We start from the raw sequence: 20,939 nt of genomic DNA on the forward strand, positions 1-20,939 counted from the left end.
TCTGAGTTGAGACTCCCTGGTAGGTGAAGTGCTGTTATGGACAGGTCCCGTGCAAGTAACCAATGCCAGATGGTCTGGGCTTCTATGGACAGAGTCCTGGATCTGGTACCCCCCTGCTTGTTTAGATAATACATTGTTGTTGTATTGTCTGTTTCCACCAGGAGGGACCGAGTCTGTAGAGATGGAGCCAGGGACTTGAGAGCAAGATGGACCGCTCCGAGTAGATTGATGTGATATCCTTTCTCGAAGTCTGACCATAGCCCTTGTACTTGAAGAGGGCCCATATGTGCCCCCAACCTAGGAGAGAAGCATCTGTGATTAGAGTCTGCGTTGGTGGGTCCTGATGAAACGGAACTCCCTTCATCAAGTGTGCCTTCTTCATCCATCAACGAATGGAATCTCTTGCAGACTGTTGGAGATGAATTCGATCCTCCCAGCATCCCGTCCTCTGCTTCCACTGATCTTCCAGACACTGCTGCAGAGGACGCATCTGCAAACGTGCGTTTGGCACGATGAATATGCACGATGCCATGGACCCCAGGAGAGAGGATACTTGCCGAACTGTCGGACGTGCATGCTGGAGGAGAAGCACGCACTTCGCTTTGATAGATGACCATCTCTCCTCCGAAGGACACACGTTTTCTTTTTCTGTGTCCAGTCGTGCACCCAGGTAGTGGATCTTCTGGGTGGGATTCATTATGGACTTCTTGTAGTTGACCTGCAGACCCAACTTGCACATGAGTTGGAGGCATATCGATAGATGTTCTTCTAGTAGCGATGGGGATGAACTCTTCAGAAGCCAGTCGTCTAAGTACGGACATATGAAAATCCGTCTCTTTCGAAGACAAGCCGCAACTACCGCCATACATTTTGAAAATGTTCTGGGAGCTGATCTCAGGCCAAAAGGGAGTACCGAGTACTGGTAATGATGAGCCCCTACTTGGAACCTGAGGAACTTGCGATGCTTTCTGGATACCGGAATATGAAAGTAAGCATCTTTCAGATCGATGGAGCACATCCAATCCCCTTGGTGTAATTGAGGGAAAATCTGATGAAGAGCCAGCATTCGAAATTTCTCCTTCCGAATGAATTTGTTCAATCTTCTCAGATCCAGAATGGGTCTGAACTCCGTAGCTGGACCTTTTTTCTTTACAAGAAAAAATCGAGAGTACAGGCCTTGACATCTCTGTTGAGATGGCACTGGTTCTATGGCGTTCTTCTTCAGAAGGACGTTCGCTTCCTGTTGCAAGCGCCTTATTCCACTGAACCATCTTTAGAGGACGTATGACAGGAGGTGGCTTCTTGAATCTCAAAAGGTACCCGTTCTGAATGATACTCAGCACCCATCTGTCCTTTGTGATTTGCTTCCACTCGTCCAGATACCACACAATACTTCCTCCAACCAGAGTGGCACACGGTTGTGGCGGAAGCATCTGTTCATTGTTTTTGAGGCTGCTTGGTAGCAGAGGATTGCTGCCTGTTTCCATTGCCTCTGCCTCGTCCAGGTCGTCGCTGTTGGAATTGCGACCTCTGCTGATTCTGGCCTTGATTTTGCGAGGACCAATTCGACTGTTGGCCCCTCTGCTGAAAAGATCTCGTCATAGGGACGAAAATTACCCCAACGTCTAAATTCTTTTTTCTTTTCAAGACCGACGGCCTTCAGAGTGTCCAACTCCACTTTCATTTTAGACATCTCGTCGTCAGCATGAGATCCAAAAAGAGTCGAACCATTAAACGGTAAATTTACCATTTTCCTCTGAGCCTCCGGCTTTAGCCCCGTAAGGCGAAGCCAAGCCGTACGTCTAGCACAAACACCATGTGCATAACCATGAGCTGACAGATCCGCTGCATCAGCAGCCGCACTAATACTCTGGTTAGCCACCAATCCTCCTTCTTCCACTATTTCCAGGAAGTCTTTCTGATCCTCCTTAGGGAGTTTATCTGCAAAACGAGCCACTGAGTCCCAGAGCAGACGATCATAGCGGCCCAATAAGGCTGACGCACTGGCCACTCTCATGACCGAACCTGAGGTGTTGCACATTCTTCTCCCCAAGGAATCCATACTCTTACTATCCTTTTCAGGTGGAGCAGAAGAAGTAGATGCTGCAGAATGTGCTTTTCTGACTGCCGCCACAATAAGTGAATCTGGAGGAGGGTCAGAACGCAAAAATAAAGGATCTTCTGATGGAGCCCTGTACTTCTTCGCAATCCTAGAAGGACCTGAACCCACCGTGGCCAGAGTTAAGAATGTCCTCATTGCTGGTTCTATCAACCCGGGCACTAACGGCAGAAGAGGCCTACCAGTCGTCTTGTGATGCAGGGTTTCAAAGATGACTGACGTTGACATTTGAGGAACTGCCATCTTGATCTTGAACTTATTCGCCCCACGACACAACACATCATTAAATGTGCCCAAATCATCCACTGGAGACACTCTAGACGGAGGAGTAGATGAAATTGTGGGAGAATAGTCTCTATATGAAGATCTTAAAGAAGACTTAGATGACGTAGAAGATGGTGAAGGAGTTCTACTCCGCCTCGGAGGAGTTGCCGATCGCTGTCTCCTTCGTTCCCTTGAACGTGATTTCTCTCTCACTAAGGACCTCGAGCGTGATCTTCTATGCAGCTTCGTCTGAGGGACCGGAGCCCTTATACCCATCCGTCCTGCATCTGGACGCATCTTCCAATGTCTCAGGCTTTCCAGCCACCTCGGTGACAAGTTAATAGGCCGCCCTACACGCTCAGGTGAAGCCTCAGGTGACACCTGTACAATATTCAGTCCAGTTGAAGACTTGGAGGTTCTGGAAACTACACTGTGCTCAGAAACCAATGAGCCAGATGGAGTCCGTTGTCTGGGCACCAATTGTCTGTCATCCGACACCTGCCCTGAGGTTGAGCCCGAATGAGCCACCACAGACGAGTCCTGGTTCACTATCTCTTGCCCCACCGCAGACCTGTCGTCTTGCTGGTCTCGCGGAGAAGACATATGTTCTGGGCTGATGTCTGACCTCGACAAAGACCTAATTGAGGTCCGAGAGGCCGGTCTTGATAGTCTCGACGCCGACCGGTGTTCAGGTGGGGGAGACCTAGACACTCCATGCTTCGAGCCCGAAGCAAACTTCGACATCGACTTATGTCACGATGGAGACCTTGATCTTTTCTTTTTAGGTCTCGACGTTGAATCCTTCGACGACGCCCTTTCTCTCCACGTCGACCACTTCTTCGACGACGCCGTAAGTCTCTCTCTCGACCTTGGTCTATCCTTCGACGTCGACACTTTCCTCGACGTCGACACACCCTCCTTCGACGTCGACACGACCTCCTTCGACGTCGATACACCATCCTTCGACGTCGGACGCCTCTCTTCCCTCGACGTCGACTTCTCACGAGTCTTCGACGTCGAACGTGGCACCCCCGACGTCGTCTTTACAGCAATCGACACCAGATGTCTCGACGTCGAGAAGGATTTCGACGGTGACTGCCGAGACGCTGAACCTTGCCTCACCGGCGAAGTTCTCAACGTCGACGTAGCCCTCTTCGATGCCGACAATGCTGACGGCGATCTGGATCTCGACGTCGACCGCACCCTTTTTGACGGCGACGCTTCCTGGAGTCGATTTGTCTTAGTTCTACCTTCTGGAGACGCTGATCTTCGACGTTTAGGATAAGAAGATGGCTTAGCAGATGATAATAAGCCCTTGGAACTCTTCTCACCACGGTTTTCTCTCTCCAGAAGGCCCAGCAACCTCATTGTCTCCCTTTCTCTTAAAGTCCTACTAGAAAGGTTGAGGCAGTGATAACAATCTTCCACCTTATGAGAAGCTGGAAGACACACCACACAAACAGAGTGTGGATCCGTTTTTGACATCTTCTTCCCACAGGAAGGACATTTGTAAAATAAAGGTGGCATTCTGACTAAAAAATCACCAACAGTTAGTCAGAACAAGATATAAAAACACCACCAAAATAATCTTTTGTCAAGAAAAGGTAAGAAAAACCAACTTCTGACAGAAAAACACTACAAATGAGCAGAGCTCAAGTTCCAGGTTCCTCACAGAACAAGCCGGAAAAAAGAACTGACCTAACTGTCACCTGTGGTGCATGATGGGAACAGAGTTCTCCTAGAGGCCTTAAAGGCAAAGTGTGCAGATTCTCTGGGGCCTTAAAGGCAGGGTGCCAGTCTGATTTTCTGTACACAGACAATTTTTCATATGCAGCCTTTTAGGCTAATAACTGTTTACAACAGGTTCTTTGATGAAAATAAAAGTTTTTCATGGTTATGAAATGCATTTTGGGCTCATGCCTGTTTATTGCATTTATATACAGCATATTTTCATGCTTCAGAACGTGTGTAATGTTGGCTTTATTAGCCTATGTATATATGTTAGGCTGCATATTATGGTTATTATACATGTATATGTGTATAATTAGTTTAGTACTATGTACTTTTTGATATATTTACACATATATATGTATATTGTTATGTGTTCCGGGTTCCCGCTCATGGGCGGAGATAATTCAGTGCTTATGACTATTAATGAGTATCCCCTGGAAGAGAACATGATGTGCCCAGCAAAACTGAGGGTAGTTACTGTGGAGAGACAATTAACTTTTGGAACCCAAATATGGCAAGTCAAGGATGGACTCGAGGATTGTAGGAAAGAGAGTGTCCTGAATATGGTACCTGATGAGGGAGGCTGGACAGATGGGGAGGGTGCTTGTCGACTACAAAAGGATCAAGGAATCAGTGCAGCGCTTACTTAGGATGGATCCACGTGCATAGTTGGTTATACAAACTTAGGGGAGGTGAGGGCGAGAGTGCCTCAATAGACAGGCTAAGGGAGGGCTTTCAGACTGAGGTCATTAGTGGGGTATTAGACGCTCATTACTATAGACATCATATTGATGTTATCGCCTTGTGCAGTTTTCACACTTGAGAGATAGGTGGTATATTTTTCATCACTTTTGTCTCCAGCAAAGGAACCGAAGGATTGCTTCGGTGTAAAACTAACAACAAACAGATTGCATTGATGAGGAGGGATTTAGTTTAACAACAAGCATTTGTTTTATTGCTGTGACATTTATATATAGGTGAATATGACATTTTTGTAAAAGACTTGTTACTTACCCTGGAAGGAGTTTTATTGGAAGTTGAGGGCTCTGTTAGAAGACAGAAAAACAGAAATCTCAGAAGGTGGGAACGCTACATACCAACCATTTGTGAGATAGTGGAATGACAAATAAATCAATATCGCAAAAACTGCTGTGCATCATATGTTTAATCAGACACCAAATCAAAACTTGACTGTGCAGTGTTTAAATACTTTGGCTTTTGTTTCGGTCAAATACATTCAATACTTTTTGGTTTTGCTGTGCCTAAGAAGCCTCCATATCGGGTTGTGTTGGTCTCTAGCACCCCTGTACGCTACTCACTCATCATTTCAGACCCCGATAGGGCCGAATGCTGGTGCATTAATGGTACAAAGGATTGAATGTTACGTTTTCATGGACATTTGAGTGATGAATTGTGAAGCACAGAAAGGCAAGTAGAAAACATTAGGCCTGTTCGTAACCTCCGTGAACTTTAAAAATACTCCTTGTTACCAGCTTTCCGCTCCTGTCCCATTTCCAATTCCTGTTTCCTCTCACCCCTACCCAAGATTTTCTTTTTGTTCCTACTCAGTTCTGAGGTTTTTTTTGCTAAACTATTGTGTTCTGAGATTTCATATCATGCTCCATGTTACACTAATGTCCTTCACTACACAATTTCCTGTTTTACTCATACATGTTCCCTGTTCTTCTCCCCCAGTTTCCAAGCCAAATCCTCCACATAGCTTTATTGTCTGTCCCATCACACTTTAGATGGGTCTCCTTTACCATGTTCTGTTTCTCAGTCCCTCTACAATATTCCTTGAATTCCTTTTTCTATTCGATCTACCCTTGTTGCTTCACTTACAGTTCTGCACGTTTCCTGTCACACTATTTCTTCTTCAAACCAATACAATTTCATTATCGACAACCAAAAGGAGTGAAAGCGTCAAAACGGTAAATATATCTGAAGCACAGTATATGTATATGCCTGTACGACCCTGACATCTATTCTCAGTGTTTAATATAACTCAACAATTCGCTTGGTTTTGTTTAAATAGTTAAGACAATCTTTTATTGTTCATTAGTAGTGTAATACGTAGTGTAATGCGTAGTATCGCGCAACGGTTAAGTTTGCCACTCAATCTACTCTATGTTAGACTGACAATATGCCAATATATGCAAGCTTATGCAATGTAAAGCACATAATGGCGGAAACAGTAGAAAACAGTAGACAATACATAGACTAGCAGTACATCAGGTATTGCAATAGTCCACATCACATCTTGCTCACACTCAGTTCTTAGTTTTTAGACTCTGTAGTCTTCCTTTATTCCTTACACCACAAGTAACCATTATGCGTTCAAGATATTTTACCTGGCTCCCATGGGAGGGGAGCTCTCTTCCCTTCTCACCACGCCAGTCATCTACTGTCGGGGTAGGGTGGGTGGGTTAGGGGTGCGGTTGGGGGTTTTAGATCTTGTTTTTCTCATTTTACTTATCTTTATTTGCTATTTTTGCCATATTTTCCTTTTTTCTCAAGTGCCTTGCCTCTTTCCTCATGTCATGTTTCTTGTAGTAACTGTCGCAGTGTTAGCCCTTCACATACAGGTGATACTACTTTGGAAGGTACTACACTGTAAGGTATGTCCTGTATACACGAAGCAAATGTTGTAATCATCTTATCTAAGTTCCAGGATAATTATTCAAGTACATGGTGCTACTTTACAGTACATAATGCTACTCTATTCATTTTCTATGCAATGTACCTATTATTCCTGTATGCGAAGTTCCGCTACGATTATCCTGTTTGCAGAAAATATAACAAAGAGAACAACGCTCTGAATGGTAGACCATGTTATATGTTACATGTCACAGAAAGCGAATCAACTCAGTGCAACTGTGTCCACTAACTTCACGGCAAGCACAAGTGAATAATCTATTCTCTTCCCACATAGTGAGTAAACTTCAGACACCTCATAAACCGCACAAACCTTACTCAAGAGTAAAAAAATCAATAGCAATCTTTTTAATAGAATTATGATGTCGCAAAATTCTCCAGGTACTCCAAGCCATAATAGCCTAAAGATAGTCTCACTGAATGTTAAGGGCTTAAACCACCCTATCAAAAGGAGAAAGATCCTAGACTACATCCACAAACAAAATAGTTTAATTCACTTAGAAATGGGTATTATAGTGACGTCGCTGGCTCGGAGGCAATAGGGAAGAAAAACGGTGTCCTGACTTTAGTAGCTAAAATATCTGTGAGAAGTTGGCCTGATGTGCAGTGTTCACTATTCTAGTGATCACTATATATCAGTCCAAACAACCCTTATTGATGATTGGTTGTAAGTCAACCTTATAGACCAGCTATCCTAGTAGCATGGATACGAGCAGTCTAAGGCTAAGACTCTAGAGGGCGTGTTAAGCCAGCTGTTTTACCATCACATTACCCCTTGAACACCCAGTGAAAGGACACCACACAAGTGTTATGAAAATAAACAGTGTATTTATTAGAATCACAACAACCCTGTACTCTTTATGAGGACAGGGTGCTAGGCACACAACAAAACTCTTACGAAAATACTTAAGTTAGCACGTTATACACAAATGCCCGAGGGGCACGAAAAACCATATACTTTAAAAGTGGAATGCGAAATTACTAGCAGGTAAGTACAGTACTAATAGGCTTTGGAATCGCTAGGACTTGACTATAGAATCGTTAGATTACTTCTAGGAGACCTAGGGGACTCGGGTGCAGAGTGTGCACCCTCACGCGGGATGCGGGACAAAGTCTATGGAAGCTAGTAAAGGCAAAGTTAGTGTTCACGGGCGAACCCGACCTGGTAGGGAGAAAACGACAGTGGATCCTGACCCTAGGCTAGTGAGGCTATGCTGGGACACCGAAGTGCCGAAGTTACCTAGCCCAGGGGCTGCAGCTGCATAGGTCTGAAAAGACGTCGGGAATCTCGTTGCCGGACCAGGAGCCTGGAAGAAGGAAGTTGCTGGCAGGCGACCAGTGAAGGAAAGTTCGATGGATCCAAGCCTGGATCAGGGAAGAAGAAAACCTGAAAGCAGAGGGGACCAAGTTCTTGAATCACTAGCCAGTGATTAAGTGGGCACCAGGATGGCACCGGGCGAAGTCACCGCAGTCAGGTGAGTGGGCGCTGCTGGGCTCTGCAGTCTCTCGGACCAGGAGGCGTTGTCGGCGACCAGGATGGAGGTGCGAGCTGTCCCACGAAGGTTCTTGCTGTCGACGTCGCTGGACCCGGGATTAGGCAACAAGTCTTGGCAAATGCAAGGCCCACGCGGTGGACCTAAAATGGCGTCTTAGCCGGACCAGGAGGGTCCAGGGTACTTCTCCGATGGAGGGAAGCAAGGGCCAGTCTGGAGCAACCAGACTAGCAGCAGTGATGTCGTCGGGCGTCGTTCAGAAGGCCACAAGCCAGTGGGCTAGTAGCCAAACAACGCGGTGAGCAGCAAAAAGCAGAAGGGCCCCACGCAGATCGTGGAGATGCTGGGAGGCTGCACTTCGGTGCTGGAGCTGCTCAGGGTCGGGGCTTCTCGGACCCCAAAGCACTCGCCAGGAAATTACTCGGCGGGCTTGCTGTGCAGAAGTCGTGCAGTCTTGAAGATGGCCGGTCCCTCGAGGTCTCGTCACACCCACGAATCTCAGCGTGACTGATGATGTAGGTAGAGGTCAGAGGTGCCAGGGAAGCCGGTTCTCGTCGAGCTGGGCAGTCTTGATCCGGAGGAGAGACTTGCAGCAGACCGCAGTGTTCTTTAAGATGGTGCCTGCGGATGCAGGGTGACTACTCCTTAGTCACAAGGGAGAAATCTTAGGAAGAAGTCTTGAGTTCCTTTCGTGGAAAGTAGTTTCAGGATTCAAAGATGATCTGATTTGGAAGGGGGCCAGTTCCTACCTTTATCCTGTAAAAAGGGGCTGGCACGCGACTAAGTCCTGCCCTAGGTACCTAAGGTACATGGAATCCATTTTACAGAGAGAGCAGTAGGCCTGGTGCCCTGAATAGCAGGGTCCCAGGTCAACTAAGTCAGAAAACCAGCAAAACACCAGGCAAAAAGTTGGGGGCAACCATAGTCAGGGATCTACCTTCCTACAATATCAAACATTGATATAGAGACAAGCATATCTGATACTAAAGGGACAATACAGAATTTTACATTACTAATATTTATGTCTGGGAGGACCTAAGTAAACAAACTGACACAATCCCAGACACTGCTATGCACATACTAGCTGGAGATTTTAACCTGCCCATGGACCTGGCTTTAGATAGGGACTCACACTGCCCTTTTTGCGCCAATAACTCCCACAAAGCCCTTATAAATCTCTGCACCCGCTTCAATTTGATAGACACATGGAGGCTACAAAACCCCACTGGGAGAGAATATACTTTCTACTCATCCCCACATAACTCCTACTCACGCATTGATTACCTACTTATATCAAATAACGCCCTAAACAGGATCGAACAAACCTCGATAGAACCAAGGGTGATCTCAGGCCACTCATGCATTAGCCTATCCATTTCTGACCCAAAGCCTTCCAAAAAACAACCTCTGTGGAGACTCAATAACGAAGTCCTAGAAAAAGGGTATCATAGACAATTGATAGCGCGATACAGAACTTTCTTACAGTTAACAAAATAGGAGACACGTCGGACTTAACAAGGTGGGAGGCTTTGAAGAGCGTCGTCAGAGGGGAGATCATTAAAATTAGATCTGCCATGAATAGGGACAGCAACAGTAATCTTGAGAAGTTGGAGAAAGATTGCCATGTTAGAGGAAAAACATGTAATGTCCAGAGATTCGCAAGTAATGAATGAAATAGTGAGGAAGAAATACGAGTATAAAAAATAGTCAGTGATAGAGCAGGAATTTGGTTCACTAAACAAAAGAGCATCAGGTTATGTGAATCCAATAAAGCAGGAAAGAGCTTAGCCTCATACTTAAAGTTTAAAATGCAAAAGTACACAATTAAAAACCTAATAGACAAAATGGTATGGCACACTCTGACCCTGACAAAATTACAGAAACCTTTAAGGATTTCTATAAAGACCTGTATAGTGAGAACCAGGATACAGATAACACAAAAACACATGAATACTTAGATAAATGTATATTACCTGCCCTCTCTGAAGATAAAAAAACTGAAATAAACAGCTCCATTACTACGTCAGAAATTGAAAGCTCAATAAGGACCCTGAAAGTAGGGAAAGCTCCGGGACCTGATAGCTTTGGTGCCAAATTCTACAAGTGCTTCTCCTCTACATTGACTCCTCCACTGTTAAATCTACTTAATTAATTTAGTGACTCTGGTCAGATTAATGGGACACCAGCAGAGGCCATTATAGGCATAATTCCCAGAGAGGGGAAGGACCCTACGCTACCTAAAAATTACAGACCGAGGGGAGGCGCCTAGTGCCGGACAAAGATGGCCGCGTGAAACCTCGGCTCTGTCACTACCATCCCCTGGTTCCGATATCCTGTCCATTATCCTGCCCCTGAAGAACGGCAACCGGGAGAGAGACGATAGCGCTGCCACTGGACGAAAACCCGGTTTCGCAACATTGCTGGGAACCATTGCTGGGAACCGGAGCTACGGGTCCCGCAAGATTGGACCTGGTTGGAGGAAGAAAGCGAGAGCCTCCACAGAGGGAAACGATCTCGGCAGCCCTGACCGGAAGCTGCCGGTCGAGCCAGTATCACCTTCTATCAACACCCTGAATCCTGTTGCCCGTAAAGCGAAAAGAGTTCCCCCCTGATATCCCCCTTCTGGCGCCTGCTCCCCTCCGGAGCCAAATTTGAAAAGTACCTCTGTGACGCAGCATCGCCGGAGCCCGCCGTGTTGCGGCGGCGTGACCGGAGCGGAGTGGCTCTCGCTGTCCCCCCACCCCCTGGGAAGCAGTGGGACACGGCGCGGCAGAGGCCGTGATTATACACCTTCCCTTTCCCGCGACGCTATACCGGACGCACGACAGTCATCCTGCCCGATTTCACACAGAAGTGAGGTGGACCCGGTGCCAGTGAGAGGCAGTGGCGGCGCTGTCATCGTAAGTGCAGGGGTAAAAGGCACCAGGCGCAATGCAGAGAAGCAGTCAGAGATCCCCCTACCAACAGGTATCTGACTAGTGTGAAGAACTTCTCCCCCCCCCCTCTACTGGATAATCCACTGCAATAAAAAACACTGCCTCCCGAGCTGAGGGTGAGACGCCAGATGCTCGGAACCTAGGCTCTATTGTGCGATCCGAGGTGATCGGAGACACCCTCATTCAGCGCATTTGCTGGACTCTACCTGTGTCACCAGAGTGCTACCGGTCTGGTCGCCGCCCTGGGCCAGTCCCCGCGTGAAAGGCACCCCGCGTGAAAGGCACCCCGTGTTCTTGCAGGCAACAGATCGTGAAAACGGGGACCCCTGAGCAGGCGCCACTGGTGAGCATTGGGACATGGCCTCCACATGGCGAACAAGCCTGATATACATAAGAATCAGTCTAGAATGACCAAGGGCATGCAGCAGGTCCAGACTAACAAACTAGATCATTATACTCTGCCTAAAGGCTCACCAACGCCAACGGATTCTCCACACGCCACTGCGGGGGGGGGGGGGGGGGGGGGGGAAGACTCCATGAGCCATTCTTCGGAATTGACCTTGCAGGACGTTATGGAGGCCATTGACGGGGTCAGATCGTCTTTAGGGCAAAAAATGGAGTCCTTAGATCATAAACTAGACACGGTCTCCATAGAGGTGAATCTTATTCAAGCTGACCTTACCAAGGTCAACGAAAAAGTCAAATCACTAGACATAAAGACGGCTAGCTTGATGGAGGATGTGACACAGCTCCAGCAGGAGGTACGAGACCTGAAATCTTTCTGTGATACAGCCGAACGGAAGCTAGACGACTAGAAGGCAGACAAAGGCGCAATAACATCCGCATCCTGGGAGTGCCCGCCCAAAAAATCAGAAGGCCCGGCCCCTGAGCTGTTCTTGGAGGAGCTTATCTTAAAGCACCTCAAGCCCAAGGGACGTGGTAAATTTTTCAATTGAACGTGCGCATGGGGTCCCAGGTGGGCGACCTAACCCCGGGGCACCCCCGCGACTGATGATTGCATGGGTCCTAAACTTTAGAGACGGAGACGCTATCCTGCAGGCCGCCAGTGCTGCGCCCCCTTTCGCTATGAGAATGCCACCCTCTCCTCCTTTCCCGACTTCAGACAGTGTCGAAACTTTCTCGATGTCAAGAAGAAACTTAGGGACAAAGGACTGAAATATGCCATGATGTTCCCAGCGAGACTGCAAGTTGAGGTTGAGGTTGAGGGTAGAGCATGGTTTTTCGACAATCCAGAAGTAGCATCTGACTGGCTGGACAGTCGTCCCCCCAGTAGTTTGGGACACGTGATCATGGAGGGGAGCGGGCGACACAGGAACAAGAATGAGAACCAGCGGAGATGATTGATGAACAATGGTCAGGTATAGGGGCCAGGAGCCCCACGATTGGACGCAAACTTTGTACGATCTTCAGGGAACAATTTGTTTATGTAGACACGGACTTGGGGGGTGGGGGGATAGAGTGCCGGCCTTCCTCCGCTTTACTACCTTTAGTTATTAGTTAGTGTTTGTATGTAGGACAACAGGCACTCTGCCAGTTTGTAATGGGCTGACACCGTGAGCAGGGGTACAGGGAGGGGGCTTGGGGGGGGGAGTTGGGAGGGATGTATAATGTTTCTCGATCTCGATTGTAATTGTTTATAATTTTAATTGTTGCAACACCATCAAAGGTGCATGCAGTGCAAGAGCGACTTTCACAGAGACATAATGACGAGCGGTAGACAGGGATCGGGGGTTAGCGTTCTCAGTTGGAATGTGAATGGACTGGGGAACAAAATAAAGAGAGGAATGGTCAACCAGTCCATCAGAAGACACCCCCCAGATGTGATCCTTTTACAGGAAACGCACCTAATTGGAAACAATTGCATGGCCTTACATAGGGGAGGGTTTAAACTGGTGGCACAAGCAGGATTTACCTCTGGTTCACGAGGGGTGGGCATACTGATCAAAAATTAATTCCCTTTCACAATACAGGCCACATGGTCGACAAGTGTGGTACGTATATAGGGGTTTCGGGGCAATGGGAAGGGAAGACAGCTACGCTCGTCTCAATCTATGTCCCGCCTGACCTACAGACGGAAACATTTAAAGACCTGAGCTCGACCGTCTTGATATTTCCACTGGGACTCTTGGTGCTTGGTGGAGACTTCAATGCGGTGATGGCTGGGGAACTGGACCGACATCTGCCTTGTGCAATTAGACCCGCTCAGAGGTGGCTACCTGACTTCTTAGACACAATGGGACTGGTAGATGGCTGGAGGACACACAACCCAGGCAGAACACAACACACCCACATATCTGGCGCTCACCACAGCTTGTCACGCATAGGCTATATCCTTGTCCCGGCTGCGCAGGCCCATGCCTTCCTTGAGGTGAGTCATCTGGAGCGGGGCATTTCAGATCACTCCCCGGTGTGGCTAAGGATGGAATTAGTTGCAAGTAACAAGGACCCCTGAAAATTGGATCAAATTCCTGGGTCAGGGTAAAACATGTAATAGTAAATAACAGGCCCAGGCAATTAGAAACACAAGACAATGTAAACAAGTAAATAACAAAAGTGAACTACTAATTACAAAAAGTCATGAATTTTAATACATTTCATAAAAATTGGGTTAAAAACCGTTGTACAAATTTTTAAAAAACAGCATATTAAGCATATGACATCTTATACCAATTAATACAAGAAAAATGATTTTTCTTGTATTAATTGGTATAAGATGACATATGCTTAATATGCTGTTTTTTGAAAATTTTTCTAATTGCCTGGGCCTGTTATTTACTATTATAAGGATGGAATTAGACCACGTTAGCATCGGTAGATTAGCCCCCATTAATCCCTGGTACTTGAAAGATCCGACTACACGGATGAACATTGCAAAAGCCACTGATAGCTATTTTTAAGAAAATGAGGGTACGGTTGACTCCGCACAGACCTTGTGGGAGGCATACAAAACAGTTATCCGGGGAGAGACGCTCTCCTTGATTGCAGGGAAAAAGAGGGAAAGACAAGCTGAACTTGAAAGAGCAAAGGAGGACGTGTTAAAATCAGAAGAGGAAATAGCCCGAGCGGTAACCCCTGAGGGCCTTCACCTCTTGTGGTCAAGGTAAGACGAGTTCCACAGCATCGCCAGGGATAGAGCCAGGACGCAGAGTAGAGAGGTACAGGGTAGAATCTACGAGCACGGAGATAAGGCCGGAAAGCTGATTGCTTGGCTAGACAGATGGGAGTGGCGTTGAGACTGGTGCACGAGGTGCAGGGAAACGATTCCAGTACTACTACAGACCTGCAGGCCATTGCAGACGCGTTTGCTGATGACTATTGGACGGTATATAGTACGACTGGCTGGGTCACTGTAGAAGAAAACAGCGAGATGATTAGGGATATCAAACTACCCACGCTCTCGGGCGAAAACAGTGATTAACTGGAATCCCCATTGACGGACGATGAGGTGGCACAGGCGATCAGATGCGTGCATTCAGGGAAAGCTTCAGGACCCAACGGTATCCCCATTGAACTATATAAACTGAGATCTAATAAGCTCGCCCCCTACATCCGTTCCATGTAAGGAGAAGGGAATGCTCCCATATGACCAACAAGTAGCCAACATAGTGGTCATATATAATAAGGCAAACCCAGAAACATCTGCGCATCCTATAGGCCAATATAGCTTCTGAATGTGGAGCCCAAAGTTCTTGCAAAATTTCTAGCGACACGCTTGATTAAAGTCATTACCACCCAGATCAGTCGGGCTTTATGCCTCATCGTAACACAGCCCTCAACCTGCGCCGATTACATGGAGAGCTGGGTAGAACCCCAACAATACTGGAGCCGGCAGCCCTAGTATCATTGGACGCCACCATGGTGTTTGACATGGTTGAGTGGCCCTATTTATTTACGGTTCTGGGCAAATTGTACTTCGGTCCGGAATTCATGGGCTGGATTCGCCTCCTGTACTCTGACCCGATAGCCCGGGTGGTGGTGAATAATCGCAAATCCCAAGACTTCCAGCTGAGCAGGGTCACTCGACAGGGTTGTCCCCTGTCTCCGCTCCTTTTTGCACCGGCACTGGAGCTGCTGGCAGCGTGGATCAGGCAGGACCGATCCATACGTGGATTGCAAGTGGGAAGACAAGATATCCCTATAAGCGGATGACATCCTGCTTTATCTCACCAATCCGAGAGCATCATTGATCTGCCTTCTGGAGGTGCTAGCAATCTTCGGTAGATACTCTGGTTTCACAGTAAACTGGTCGAAATCGGTACTTTACGTCCTTCAGGATGACCCGCCTGCCATTCCGAGTAATTGCCCGATCCAAATTGCACTTAAAGGTTTTAGATATCTCGGTATTTACATAACACTAGATTCGAAACTCCACTTTACCTGTAATCTGGACCCACCCATGCAGAGACTTAAGAACGACATCACTCATTGGAAATCCCTTCCACTCTCCATGCTGGGTAGAGCGGTCCTTTTTTAAAATGATGGCTCTGCCTAGGTTCTTGTATGCACTCCAAAATACAATGGATCCGGTCCCGGCATCCTACTTCAGAGAAATTGAGAATCTCCAGAGACAGCTTCTCTGGGATGGCAGATCCCGCATAGCGTTCTCAAAGTTAACTCTCAACTGGTATGATGGGGGAATAGGTCTGCCCTAAAGAATTACTACTGGGCGTCCCAGCTTGCGGCTATCAACCACGGGATCTATGGCCACCCAAATGATCCCGGATATGCCATGGATAGGTGGCAGCTCCCATGGTGAGAGTATACTAGAGCACTATACGCTGGGCCCCATAGATTCCCGCTGACCGGTCCAACGGCACAAACCGTCCAGATATTGCATGCAGTCAATAGACACCTGAAGTGGGAAAAACAAACCCACACTCGCGATCTCGCGAATCAAAGATGTTTAGGTGGAGGGAACAGTCCACACATTTCAGTCACTCAAAATACACTTCAGCTTGACAGATACGGAGTACTTTCATCACACACTACTCACCCAAATCCCTAGTCATACGACACTTCCAGAAGCATCCCCCCTGGAAGATAGGATGCTGGACAGGCATCTCCCAGAGAAGACCATTTCCCTCATGTATAGGAAATTAATCAACAACATGGAAGATCCATTGCTGAGCATTAAAGGAAAATGGAACGAAGATGGCCTAGAACTTGATGATGAAGACTGGCAGGAGACGTTCTCTTCCCCACGAGTGGTTGCAATCCAGGCCAGGCTGAGGTTAGTGCAGCTTAAAATATTGCATAGGATTTATGTTACGGGACCCTGTCTGGTTCGAATGGGTCAATTAGAAGGCAGAGAGTGCAGAAGGGGGTGTGGGGAGCTAGGAACATTCATCCACATACTGTGGCACTGCCAACATATACAATCATATTGGAGAGATGTCCATCACACATTGCGGGCGGTCCTGGGGACTGACCTGCAGCCGGAGGCTCGGAGGTGCATACTAAATGTCTGGGAACCCACGGATCTCAACACTTACATCACGCAATGGGCAACGTTAGCATTTATGATAGCGAAACGAAACCGCTCAACAGTGGGGCACTAGTCAGCCGCTACAAATAGGGAGGTGGAAGGAGGATCTAGACTGGTGTATGTTCAAGGAGAAATCAGTCTACATAGCCAGGGGCTGCCGTTGGAAATGGAATAAGGTATGGGAAGCATGGAACCGTTACAGGGGCGATGTTTGTCTCCCGCCGGATCGACAGTTTGATACTGATGCACTTGAAACCCCTTGATCTAAATAATATAATAACTGTGTAGAATGTTGTACTGTATACAATGTCACTGAGAAATGATGAAGTTGCCTGCTTGTAATCAACTGTGTTTTCGTCTAACTGTTTAATAAAAAGAAATATATATATAAAAAAAACTACAAACCGATTTCCCTAATCAACCTAGATTGCAAAATTTATGCTATGATCCTCGCCAAACGCCTTCAATTTTTTTTACCCAAACTCATTCACCCGTCACAAGTTGGGTTCTTAAAAAACAGACTATCTAGTGAAAATACTCGCATCCTCGCTCATGTCCTAGAGAAAGCCAAACTCACTGACTCACTAACAGTCGCTATTACATTGCATGCAGAGTAGGCTTTCGACAAAGTTGACTGGGCCTACTTGGGAGCAACACTAGACAAATTTAATTTGGGTGAACATTTTAAACGCATGGTAATGGCACTATATTTTAACCCCTCGGCCAGGGTAAGAGCGGGAGGATGCCTCTCATCCCCCTTCAAAATACATCAGGGCACAAGGCAAGGCTGCCCTCTCTCACCCTCTCTATTCCTCCTTGCAATTGAACCTTTCCTTTTCCACCCTAGGAACAATCAACAAATCACAGGAATTCGCTTCAACGAATGTACGGTTAAAATTACTGCTTATGCCGTCGACGTGTTGGTTGTCTCTGAGAATACGGAAGGTGCTATCCCAGCACTTATGTCCTCAATCGATGACTTTGCTACAGTATCTGGGTACAGGTTGAATAAAGATAAGACGGAGGTGAAAAGCAATTATGGGTAACTCTGGTCTCTTATGGCAGCCAAAGTGCTTTAACTCCTTGGACGCTCATGACGAGCTCAGCTCGTCATGGAAATGCCATTCATTTCAATGGAAATTACATGGCAACGATGGAATAGGCCTTAGCATCCAAGTGGTTTTAAATACCTAGGTTTGGATTTCACAAAGGACCTGATCACTACCCTTCAGACCAACGAGAATGCCATCTTCAAAAAAATCTCTTTGTTGTTAGATGGCTGGTCACCTACATTTTTAACATGGTGGGGAAGAGCTGAGACTTAAAAATGATGATTACTCCTCTTGTCAACAATCTAGCCAGCATTTTACTTATGACGTTCTCAAATGAGTTCCTATGTAAAATCTATAAGCTTTTTAACACATTCCTGTGACAAGGTAAGAAACCCAGAATATCTATGAAAAAACTTCAATTACCAAAATACAAAGGTGATCTGGGCCTTCCGAACTTCAGGAACTATCAAAACGCGGATCTCTGTAAATAGGGATGCAACTGGCTGATTCCGCCGACTGATTACACAACAGTTTGTGTCATAATGGTTGGACTTAGATAGATCAATCATCAACGGTGTGCTCTTGTCTGCTCTCCTCACCATGGATATATCCCCCCATGCTATGACTGGAAAACCTCCCCACAATAAAAATTAATAATAATTATTAATAAATCAAACCTGTCCTCTCTCAGGCGCAACCCGAGTTTGAAGATCGAAGGAGGGATGTTCCATTGGGAACGTTGGTCCAAAAACTGTATAAATCTAGTCAAAGACCTCTTTGAGGGAACCCTTCCCTTGTCTTTCTCCACACTTCAGTCACGTCACAGACTACATCCAATAGATTTTTATACATTTTTAAAACTAAAATCTCTCCTGACGGCGCGCTCTATCAAACCCTCCAACCCGTCCATACTCTCAAAGATGTCACAGCTGCTAAAGTCAGGACACACAGATTCTAAAATATATAAACTCCTATCACCTCAACCTCGCAAATCTCAAAAGAAATATGAAGAAAAATGGGAATCAGAAGACAACTCTAGTAATATGCGTGTAACAAGAGGGAGAGAGAGGACTAGATAGCTAGTCCGAGTCCCCGAGGGTTTATATATGATTAATCAAAGAGGACTAGCTTAAGTTGACCAAAGTGTTGCAGTACTCTAATTAGTTCTGTCACGGGCACCTTGTTGGTGTATTCATGAAGCCCTCACCCACCAACCTAGTTGGTGGCAACTCTAGTAATATCCCATTCAACTGGGCAAAGATACATATTACCCCCTTTTCGAATAAAATATCCCCAATACTATCACAAACCAACCTGATGTTAATAAATAGGACATATTGGACACCAAAAGGATTTTTAAACTTAATCTCAGTGAGAGTCCCACCTGCTGGAACTGCAACTCTCACGTCAGTAACCTGGCCCATATGCTCTTCAATTGTCCAACACTAAAAGTATACTGGGATAAGATTTATGAATGTATAGGCAGGACTTTCAACGTAACCCCTCCTAGGGAATTTTCCTGTGTTATTCTAGGCCCTCTGGACCCTAGGATCACGGACCTAAATGACCGTTACTTGTTGGATCTTATATTAGCATGTAAAATTGTTTTAAATAAGTGGAAAAACTCCAAAGAAGTCTCATTTAAGATGTGGCAAGAATGGTTATCCTTCCTAAGAGGAGCAGATAACGTTGCTCTCCAAGCCTCTCCATGGCATAAACCACAAAGGAAAATGTGTAAGCCCCTTGATGCCTTCTCTTTCTCATATGACCCTCCGTAAAAAGCGGACTTATTTCCACATATCGTAATTCTTAATGTAGCCTGTACTTGCTTAATCCAGTTGTACTGTAGTATACTCACATCACTTCTTATGTGATAACAGATGCTTGTCCAACACCGACTCTCTTTTACACTAGGCAATTCTTAATGTTTGCATTATTTGTATGATATTCCTGTACTGTATCACACTTTCCTCTACTGCAGCTGTACAACCTATACTTGCTTATATTTGTACTGCAAAGTGCTCGTACTACCACTTGTGTGATACCTATGCTTGGCTAACCGCTTGTACATCACTGTGACGTCAATGGACTCACCATGGCACGGCACTTGAGGAAACTACCTATTCACTTAGTTATTTATTATTATTTTCTTTATTTACTTTGTATTCTTTGTAATTCTTGTAATTGTGCTTATCAGTTTGCAAAATTTATTAAAAAAGACTTGAAATAAAAAACGACAAGCTGAACACTGAAAAGGTACATCAACAAAACCAAAGTAAGAAAAGTGTCACAATGGGATAGTATCAAATAAGCTTGAAAACCAAAAAGGAAACCAGGCTACGAATAAAAGAGCAATGAGAGACAAGTCTAAGGAGAATTCTGACCTCACATTGATCTTGTGTACAAGCCCTAACACAAAATGTTCCCTCAGTGTTTAAGGAACGCGAGAGCTTACTTTGCGAGGGACCATGTGATTGGGAGTTCTGCCCAATAGGCAAAAAGCCTTTAGAGTAGTCTGTAAATATTTACATCAGGTACGCAGGAATATTTCAAAATGTTTAGGATCCAGCCATGCTAAAAGGTGGAAACCTAACTTGATTACTGAAAAGAGGAGTCACTGGACATTTTGATTTTTCACTCAAATTTATTTTGTGGGCTAATGACTTGATATGTATCAATGTTTTGTGTCTATTAAAAATTGATAATGGTAACTTTATAATGTAATTGTAAATGTATGTGTACTAACAAAAAAATAATTTTACTGTTTTAGCTCAGAAGTGGACAGAAATTAATTTTTTAATATATCTAGAATATTATGCAAGAAAAAAACAAACCAAGTGCAAAGCTTCCCAAAGGATCAGTGCATTTTCTGGTCATATAGCTTCCAGTTCTTTGCTAGCTTTCAGGAGAAAATACGTTACATATCTGCCGGGAGAATCATAGCAAGAATTAATCTACATGAAAATGGTACAGCTATTACGACAACACAAAGTGGCTTTTTAAGGATTATGATCCTAATAGCTACCTTCTTAGCTGATGGGTCACAGTCAAAAGGCCTCAGAGGTATATTTTGTTTAACATGGACAATTCATTTAACTGAAATTATTTTGTTTCCCTAGAACTAGTTAACCTCCCTGCTGAATCTGCAAAAATCTCTATGAAATCAACCACTTTAGCAGGTTC

The 20,939-nt window shown here is 45.6% G+C and overlaps 1 protein-coding gene across 3 annotated transcripts in view; it reads right to left on the reverse strand.

Moving 5' to 3' along the window:
* ORC2 (origin recognition complex subunit 2) overlaps positions 1-20,939 on the reverse strand; it is a 334,428-nt gene that overhangs the window by 229,936 nt on the left and 83,553 nt on the right. For all 3 annotated transcript variants that reach the window (XM_078680185.1, XM_078680186.1, XM_078680187.1), the window contains one exon: positions 5,129-5,160. In XM_078680185.1, the coding sequence (XP_078536311.1) occupies positions 5,129-5,160 (32 nt within the window). The remainder of the gene's footprint in view (positions 1-5,128; positions 5,161-20,939) is intronic.

This window comes from Lissotriton helveticus, chromosome 3_1 (genome assembly GCF_964261635.1).
Source record: "Lissotriton helveticus chromosome 3_1, aLisHel1.1, whole genome shotgun sequence".
Classification (NCBI taxonomy): Eukaryota; Metazoa; Chordata; class Amphibia; order Caudata; family Salamandridae; genus Lissotriton; species Lissotriton helveticus.